Source organism: Aulonocara stuartgranti (assembly GCF_965226115.1).
Source record: "Aulonocara stuartgranti genome assembly, chromosome: 5".
NCBI lineage: Eukaryota > Metazoa > Chordata > Actinopteri > Cichliformes > Cichlidae > Aulonocara > Aulonocara stuartgranti.
The window spans coordinates 36,969,042-36,979,304 of record NC_138943.1 but is presented as its reverse complement, the minus strand read 5'-3'; the positions used below and the strand labels follow the sequence as shown (position 1 = coordinate 36,979,304).

The window sequence follows — 10,263 nt, the reverse complement described above, 5'->3', positions numbered from 1 at the left end:
AAAAAAAAAATCTTTTTTTTTAATGTTGGGTTGCTTTATCACATATATCACCAAATGGCAGAGCTTGGTCCAGATCCAGACGAAGTGCTCGTTCTGTCCAGACCAATAATCAGTGACAGAAAAATTTGCCCGTAATGCATAAACCCAGAGCACTGTTTTATCAGTACACCATAAAACAATGGTCGCAGGTAAACCAGTCCCTACAGTAATCGCCTACTGTTTACGTAGTTAGGTAAGCCAATCAAACCCTAGCTTACTGCAGACACAAAATAGAGAGGAGCAGACAACTGAAGGTGAAAAAAGTTGATTCAGAAAATAGAAATTTTAAAATTGAAAAAGAATATTTTTATTATTTGCAAGTAAGGCCTGAAGTTCACTCTGTTACTCATGTGTCCTAATTTGAACAAAAACTTAAATATTACTATAATGAAAGGGAAATATATGGTTTCGATTTAACCCTAATCCATGGGATGAAAAAGACTTGAGATCTGGACCTTGTTGTGAAAGAAATCTTAGTAACCGGACCTGTTGGGTTTGTAATTGATTACCCCTGCTTTATCACATCATGTAAATTTTCACTTAATTAAAATGACATTGTGACACTGTAACTGGAATACACAAATTATAAATTGAAATTAAAATAATAATTTTTAAGGAATTAGAACACACTTACTTGTGTTTCAACATTTAATTCTGTTAATAGAAAACAACAACAAAACAATTGTCCCTCTCTCAACAATCTTTGTAACAAAACTTGAAATTGTTTGCAACTACAAACTACAGTTTGCTATACAAATAAAAATGTTCTGCACAAAAAAATAGAACAAAAAAATATGCAGCAATTAGAATACATATAGGAACATATAGCAATGAAACCAAGGTTACTCAAAACTTAGAGTAAATTCAAAGCAGCGTGTGCACTGACTGCACTAACTCTGCAGGTAGCTTAGAAGGTAGAGCGCCTAGCATCACCTTAGAAGAGTTAGTTTAATGGCTTAATAGTTAACTGACACTGTTAACTATATGAAATACAATATTGTGTGTGATAAAAACAAAAAATAATAATGAAATGGCTATTGTATTATCCAGAGGGCATCACGTGGTCTTTAAGATTGTCAGAAAAGGTTTATAGCAGTCTTAAATGTGGATAACCCAGCCTGTTTAACCTAAAGTGATATTCAGGCAGGATAAAATTTGCAGATATCAAACTAAAGCATTTCAATTTTTTTTGTTTTCTGTTTTACAGTTTTGTAGTCAGCAGAACTGCAGAATTAAAACTAAAATTATTTACTCCCCAGATGTGAAATGGTCCAAAGTAGGTTTAGACATCAACAGCTGTCTGTCAGGCAGAGTTTTGGAAATATGAAGAGCCTTTCCTCAGGCTCCTTCTGAGCACTATGAACCACCTGGCATTTGAATGTGCAGCCTTGGTAATTCTTGGTGGGATTGAGTTTGAGGAAACTGAACATGGAGTACAGGCCGTTGACGTTCAGGCTGGGGGGAGTATTAAAGACACCAGAGACAACCTTGTCTCCATCTTTAGTCCATGTCACCAACACCTCCTCAGGACAAAAGTCTTTTATGTGCAGGTGCAAAGTACACTCTTCATTCACTTTAGGACACTGAGGTTCGTGGTTGATGAACATCACATCAGGGGGGGTTCCTGTTTGAACAAAGCAACACATGTAGTAAAGCATTATGGATATATTGATATTGAAGGATCATTTTGAATAACTCTTGTTTGTATAATTTTCAATGAGAAAGAAAATGCAAACTGTGGAATGGAAATAAAGTAGTAATTCAAAGTAAAATTTTAAATAATTAAATTGCTAATTACAAGTCTAAAGTATCCTACTGGTAACAAAAAAACCCAAAAAACTATAAGATGTGGTTGAAATTTAGGATAGTAAGTAGATTTAGGATAGTGAGGCATAGACAACAAAAAAGATACCATGACCCGCTACTTTCTAAAGTACCATTTTAAAGCTTCTGTCATCACCATCCTGGTTGTAAAACCCCAGATGTGATGAGGAGGACAAGTTGTTAGCCAATGAGTGTACAGTTTCACAGATCATCAGTAGCTAAAGCTAGTTTAGTCACTTTGTTTTATTTTCTGACATTTGGGAATTTGACTCCAGTTTCTTTTAACACATCAAAAAGAAACATAAACCTGTCATCATAGCTGATAGAAAAGTAGTCCTTTTTAACACTGACTAGTCTATCTTCCCAGAGCATCATGGTCTCTGCTACCTTTGACTCTGAAGGTCAGGTTGTGATTTACCATAAATTGCAATCAATTTAATGCCAGAAAGGGACCTCTTATATGCCTCTGACCATTTTCAGACTGATCTCTGACCAGTGCTGTGTGAACATATAACAGAAAACTTAGCAACAAACCAATTACAAATTGTATCTTTAGGCACCGTTTTCAGCCTGTGACACACACACCTGATTTATTCCAATTTCTATAGTTCAATTTTGAATCTATAACACAGTTATAGTCTTTTTACACCAACAAAAATTTCCATTAGCTGTCATATCTTAGCAGAAAGGTTCAGCGTGTCCTTAAAAACTTTGAGGAAACTACAAAACACGAAAGAGGACAAAAGAAAAAGTGGGAGGCCTTAAAACTATCTATAGGATTAGTATCATGTCCTTGAGAAATAAATTTGTAAACATTGTGGAGACTGTCATGTTTGGGGCTACTAGTGGTGTTTGGGATGTTGTCAAAATTGATAGAATTATGACCATGGAAAACTATCGGGAGCTATGCATGGTGGTATTTTTACTGTAGACATATTTCCATTTATGTCTGCATGTTTCATAAATCACTGCATCTAGGTCCCATTTCCTAGCAAGATATAAAGAAATGAGGGGGTGTCTCAAGACCTTTGCATACTACATCATCACCAGGACATTTTCTTAACCAGCTAATCTAATCAGAGAGGCTGAGGTCTTTTAACATCTCCAGGAAGCTCCTGAGGATGTTTTACCAGCTGGTGTTTGCTGGAGTACTTTTCTATGCTGTGGTGTGCTGGGGGAGCAGCACAGTAAAGAAGGACTCATCCAGGCTGGAAAAACTGATCAGGAAGGCTAGCTCTGTGGTCGGCATGAAGCTGGACACTCTGGTGACAGTGGCAGAGAAAAGGACATTAAAGAAACTGCTGGACATTACGGACAATGCTGGGCATCCTCTGCACACGGTCATAAATAACCAGAGGAGCCTGTTCAGCGACAGGTTGCTTCTCCCAAAGTCAAGAACCAACAGACTTAAAAACTCCTTTGTCCCTGAAACTGAATTTCCTGGAGGAACCCACCCGAGGGATTAATAAAGTTTCATCTAATCTCATCTAATCTAAAACATTTGAAGCTGCTACCTTGAGTGTTGATGTGGTAAAAGACATCCTTGTACCCCGGAGCTTGGAAGCTGGAGTGGTAAACACGGCAAGTGTACATGGCCCTCTCATCCTCTATGGCCATGATGAGCTCGATCTTACTCCACACATTGTAGAGGCGGCTCTGGTCAGAGAAGGGGCCAAAGTGAGTGACGAGGTGGACCTTCTCCCCATCATTCCTGTACCATTCCAGGTCGATGTCCTGGGGGTAAAAGTTCTCCACGCGACAGCAGAGAACCAGCAGCCTCTCCACCTTTGGGATCTGAGGAATGCTGGAGATCTTAAGAAAAGATGGTTCCACTGGAAGTATGTGTGTGTGGTGGGAGGAGAGTACATGAGAAGAAAATGAAGTCAGTCAACAGGCATAATTTTATAATTAAATTATGTAGTCAAACATGCTAATGGTAGAAAAAGCTAAGATTGTGTCATACCACAAATACAGTTAGGTCCATAAATATTTGGACACGGACAACTTTTTTCTAATTGTGGTTCTGTACATTACTGCAACGGATTTGAAATGAAACCACTCAGATGGAGTTAAAGTGCAGACCTGCAGCTTTAATTCAGTGGGTTGAACAAAAAGATAAAAATAAAATGTGAGGAACCAAAGCAATCTGGAAACAATCCCTTAATTACAGATGCTCAAAAGCAACAGGACAGATTGAATAACTGAAAATAAAATGTTCATTTCTAACACTTGTATGAAAACCCTTTGCTGGCAATGACAGCCTGAAGTCTTGAACTCATGTATGAACTCAGATGTTGGGCTTCGTCCTTTTTAATGCTTTAAGGCTGTTACTGCAGCGGCTTTCAGTTGCTGTCTGTTTGTGAGCCTTTGTGTCTGAAGTTTAGTCTTCAGCAAGTGAAATGCTCTGTTGGGCTAAGATCAGGTGACTTGGCCATTCAAGAATATTCCACTTCTTTGCTTTAATAAACTCCTGAGTTGATTTGGCTGTTTGTTTGGGTCATTGTAAATCCATATTATGAAACACTGCCCAATCAATTTGACTCCATTTAGCTGGATTTAAGCAGACAGTATGTCCCTGAACACCTCAGAATTCATTCGGCTGCTTCTATCCTCTGTCACATCATCAGTAAACACTAGTGTCCCAGTGCCACTAACAGCCATGCACACTGCCTCTGCTGTGTTTTACAGATGATGTGGTATGCTTCCCCCCTGGAGAGTGTTGTTTACTTAATTGCTATTGTGAAGGGGTTTCTCATCGCCATGGAAATAATTCTGCAATCATCCACCACTGTTCACAAGTGCTTCTTTCTTTCTCAGGATGTACCAAACTGTACAATTTATTGTACCAATATTAGGAGTGGGTTTTTTCTGTTTTCTCAGCTTCAGGATGGCTTCTTTTCAACGGCATGGAGCTGGCCACCTGTTTTCTGTTCACAGCAAAATCTTCCAAATGCAAGCACCAAACCTTAAATCAACTCCTGGCCTTTTATCTACTTAATTGATAATGACATAACAAAGGAATTGCCCACACCTGCCTGTGAAGTAGCACTTTGAGTGAACTGTCCAATTACTTTTGTTTTGATGCATGCTCAATCATCCAGGAAAGTAAATCTCCAAAAGTTGATTCTGTTCATCTGGACGTAGCATTTTGTGGGAGAAACGTTTCATCACTCATCCAGGTGACTTCTTCAGTCTCAGCTGACTGCAGGTTTCCAATCTTATAAACAGTACATTTGCATAATGACTGAAACCAGCCCACTGAAGGAACAATGGGCTGGGAGGTCAGTTCCTTAATCTTAACGTTTCTCCCACAAAACGCTACGTCCAGATGAACAGAATCAACCTTTGGAGATACACATAATGTTCAATGTCCATTGTCAAACTACAGTAAACAGGTAAAAAAACAAAACTTGTGTTAGTGTTCTAATATATCTGGACCAAACTGTAAATGATTGTCGTTAAATAACAATGAAAGTAGTTTTTTTCAGGATTGGCAAGACATGCAGCCCCAAATGAGATTGTTTAATTTAAATACAACAAAACAAAAAAAACCCAGAAGTTTCCAGTAACACAAACATTTAGTGCTTTCTTACAAATCCCCTTTGGGGTTGTGACAAGAAGATCTAGCATAAATTTTATCGTTGAATCTTTCATTAACCTCATGGGAAGTAAAAGCCAAAGATGAGGACTTTTGGAATGATGTCATCGGATATATGAATCAAAGATGTTTGGTGCGATTATGTCGCCTTATATGTAGACACCACTTAAAATAGGATCATGTGTTTATTTTCCCAAAATCTGGCAAACTTCCTATTTCATTTCATTTGTCTCTGGCTAACACAGAGAGACAGACAAACATTTATACTCACATTCACGCCTATGGGCAGTTTAGATTCACCAACTAACCCCAATAACTGCATGTCTTTGGGGACATGTGGGACTGTGGGAAGAAGCCAGAGAACCTGGAGAAAACCCAGCACATGTATAGAGAACATGCAAACTCTACAGAGGCCACAGCCAATGCATTTGAACCAAGCCACTGTGCCTCCTAGTCTGGTATATAGCTATATATACTATATGTATATAAATTATGGTACAGAACTTAATTATATAATGTAATATAGATAAATAGAATTTCAACACAATCATTACTTCTTTTCTATAAATAGGATTAAATATGCCTACTGCACTTACTGGTACACGTGGATTGGGTCACGTGTTTCTCCAGTTAAACTTTTAGTTAGGATGCATGGCATTATGGGATTCCAACACAGTCTCATGACATTTCTCGAAATAGTTGTAATATTTAATCTTTAATCTATTGTTATTTGTTCCTGGAAACAAATTTTATAGTTTTTTTTCTGTACCAGTTCATGTCCATTTGCACATATTGAATATTTCCCACTTTTAAAGGTTGCATTTTAGTGATAAGAGGAATTGGGGGCGGAGTTAAAAACTTTTGCCACTGTGCTGTGTACGACAATTTCAAGTCATACACATCACAGATTTTCAAACAGCTTGTTTGAGGTTAGGGATTAAAAACTTATAATTAGAAAAAGATTGTGGTTTGGGAAGAATAGCTTTCTTTTCTCAGTGTGATACTTTGTGTTTCTCTGAAACATCATGCTTCTGTCATGAAATATCCTCCCTAAAAGAACTTTAATTACAAATCCATGCTCACACTCACATAAAACGTAACAGTTTGTGTGCACATGAACATGTTTTCTTATGAAACCGGGCTGAGGATTTCCCCACTGAGCTGAATTCTCAGAGTGCCCTGTCTGATAATCTGCTCCCAAAGCCAAAACTACTCACCTTTAACCTTGACTGTGGTCTCCCTTCTGAAGCTCCTGTCCTTGCACCACACTACACACTGGTATTTGGTTTGGTCTTCAGTAACAGTCAGAAATACAGGCAGGAGAGATGTGTGATTTTTGCCATCTGACTGCAGACTAGCCCGTTCGCTGAGATCCTCAGTCTCCAGCAGGGAATCTGAAGAACCTGACTCTGACTGAATCACTGAGTCTGGACTGGTTCTTTGTTTAAACCATTTCACTTTGAGCTCCCACCTTGTGGCTCCCTGAATGGTGCACTTCAGTTCTGTGGGTACCTGAGCGTATATGATGTTGGGCTGACTGATTTCCGAAACATTAAATGGAACTGTGAAGAGAAATAGCAGCATTTTCTTTTCATTTTAATGAAATCAAACTTTTTCAAAATCAAACAAACTTTATGATATCTAGGTAAAACTTTAAAGGGATGGTAATAAAGGGATAAAAAAGGCTCCCTAAATACAGAATTGAATTTAAAATCCTTCTCATCAGATAGAAGGTCTTGAATAATCAGGCTCTGTTTTATCTTAAAGGCTTCATAGTATCGTATCACCCCAACAAAGTAATTCACTTTCAGACTGCGGGCTTACTTGTGGTTCCTAAAGTATTTGAAAGTAGAATGGGAGGGGTAGAACAGGAGGCTTTCAGGCCTCTCTTCTGTGAAACCAGCTTCCAGTTTGGATTTGGGAAAGAACACCCTCTCTACTTTTAAGATTAGGCTTACAACTTAAGCTGTAGTTTTTCCCTTAATTTACACATAGTTGCCAAATTTGTTAAATCTGTAGACATCTTTAATGTGAACATCTGACATTATCGCATTCAGACCAAGCAAAGCAAATTATCAAAATTTAACAAAAGAAATGTGCTTGTGTTGATACATACCTTTGTAAAAATATCTGTAGAGATATAAAGATCCTCCAGTAACACAGGTGACCAGTAGCAAAGTTATTGCACTTGTAACAGCTATCACAGTGGCTGTACTGTGAAGCGGCTCTGATGGAGCTGAAGGAAAAGCACATGAAAGTAACATAGTAAATATTAAATGGAATGGTTCTTATATGGTGCTTTTCTTCTCTACTGGAAAACTCAAGTGAACTACAGGCGCTTTTGCTTTGTACTTTGCTTTTTTGTGCTTCCTGTCTAACATTCACACGCACTCATACGCCAATGAGCAACTTTTGGTTCTTGTCCAAGGATACTTTGCCATGCAGACTGGAGCAGCCAGGGATCAAACTATCAATCTTCTGATTACCTGCGCTACAGTATACCACTATGTATCTATGAAATCAAGCGATCCAAAGAATAAATGAATAAAATCCCACCTTGAACAGCCAGTGTTACAGATCGGTTGTACAGACCATTGTAGGTCTGGTGCTCAACTTGGCAGATGACATGTATTTCTCCACCCCTTAGAACTGAGGAGTGCAGCGTGATGCCACTACGAATGCTGTAGGTGCCATCTGGATTGTGTACAGCCAGCTCATTGCATACACGGGACAGTTGGCCCAACCCTGCATGGATGGTCTGGGTGCCATTTTGGATCAGCCACGTCACAGCCACTTTCTCTGGGTAGAAACCTGTTACATCACACTGTATGGTTTTCTCCTGTCCTTCTCTCACTGTTGCCTTTTCTGGGAGCAACACTGAAGGCAGAGCTGAAGGTGTACGGTTCAGAAACAGATATTACATTGTTATCATTAAAATTATTTAAAATGATTGTGCTTGAATTCGACAATTTGCACAAAAATGGATATAATGTCACTAATTGTTTTGTGCATCTTGGTCTTGAAGCTATGAAGACCATAAAGTCCTCAGTAACACATTTATTATTAATCAAGTGAGCAGTTGGGTAATTTTCTTAAAAAGAAAGTACACCCTCGTTCAATGCAAAGGTTTTATAGGCATAATAAAAATATCCAGTAAAGACAATCACAGATTAACATGGCATGTTACGCCATTATTTATTTAACAAAAACTAAGCCAAGATGCAAAACCACCTTTAGCTGCACCCATCCATCGCTTATGTAACGAATGACCACTGTACAGGATTCAGTACAGCCCAAGTTTGTTATTTTCATTTATCAAAGCTTAACATGGAAGCTCTGTAGAGCACTAGTGGGATCTTCCAGCAGCAAACACAACTGGCAGATCTCCATACCGTGCTGCTGATAAGCTGCACGCTGGAATTTTTACAACTTTGAGACAGTTCATTTAGGTTTGCAGGCAACTGTTTGTGCACACACACATATATATATATATATATATTACTGTAAATCTTATGAGAATACTACCTTTTTATAGTTCAGCCTGTTCCACAGGGTCACCTTGTTTAAACTTTGAGAATAAATTCATGCATGCATAAATTTCATACAGTGTGATGTCTTAAACAAAAAATAACCTGCAGCTTGTCTGTTTGGTGAAGCTCGCTGACATCTGAAATGTCAATTTTTAAATTACCTGCAACTTCACATTAAAGTTCCTCCTTTTTTGTATTATTAAGCTAGATAAACACTGTGGCTTTCTTGGCCCATATAACTCTCAGGCGTACCGAGCACTTTCAGAGCAGTGGACTCTGTGTAGATCAGAGGGTTGATGACTCTGCAGGTGTACAGTCCTTCATCTCCTACAGTGACATTATGAAGCTGCAGCGACGCATCACTCTGACGCAGGCACGTTTCATTCACCACAGAGCCTTCTTTGTACACATGAGCTCTTCCATCTTCCAGCGTGTACACCATGCTCTTCTTTGCGTGTTTGTCCGCCATGTTCCATTCAATACTAAGAGCACTCCACTCCACTAGCTTATGCGGTGTGTCGAACATGCAGCTGAGCGTTACCTCATTGCCCACTAAGACACTGAGCTCTCTGGTGATCTCAGCCAAGGAACCTGGAAGGAGTCATGTAGACTTTGAGAACGAAAAGGACAGAGCTGTCATTTACAAGCCGGAACGCTGACAAACACTCACCTTTACAGTACAAGGCAAGAACCATGAGTTTAATCGTCATGTTTGTAATACGCTGCTGATCCATGGGGTCTCAGATGTTACCGTCACTGTAAATTAAAAATGAAAGCAACATGTGACACATTCGTTTTTACTTGGGTGTGTTCGCACAATTCAAACACAGCTAACTGAAGATCACGTGGTGCGTTACAAATCCTGTGTTATTAAGCATGGTTGTGGTGGCTAAACATTCACCTTAAGTGTCTGCTTATCAGTCATAGTGCACCTCCTCTTGGACTTTGACCTGCCTACCTGACTTCTAGTGCCATTCAGACTCAGAATTTTAACTGCAGAAGAAAACCAAAGAGGCACAAGGAGAATCTGCAAACACTATCCACAAAGGCTCCAGCCAACCATGAAATTTAAACCCAAAACCCTGTACGTATGTCGTCACCAGTAAGTTCTGGTTTGGTCTAACCATTACAAATTGGTACTCGTGAAAATTTCTGGTAATTTCTATTCCAAAGTTTGTTCTGCATCCAACATGTTCACTGTATTGCTGTAAGGTCTTTACCTTACAATATAAAGCTCCTTGAGGCAACCGTTGTTGGAATTTGCTGCTATAT

General features: G+C 38.9%; 1 protein-coding gene across 1 annotated transcript; it reads right to left on the bottom strand.

Moving 5' to 3' along the window:
- Window positions 1–713: 713 nt before the first annotated feature.
- Window positions 714–9,742, bottom strand: LOC309707333 (uncharacterized protein). Its single transcript, XM_082534641.1, has 7 exons — window positions 9,662–9,742; window positions 9,244–9,582; window positions 8,018–8,350; window positions 7,578–7,697; window positions 6,679–7,023; window positions 3,378–3,695; window positions 714–1,663 (listed from the first exon to the last, which is right to left on the bottom strand). The coding sequence occupies exons 1-7, from the start codon at window positions 9,723–9,725 to the stop codon at window positions 1,329–1,331; spliced, it is 1,854 nt and encodes a 617-aa protein (XP_082390767.1). The 5' UTR covers window positions 9,726–9,742; the 3' UTR covers window positions 714–1,328.
- Between the last annotated feature and the right edge of the window lie 521 nt (window positions 9,743–10,263).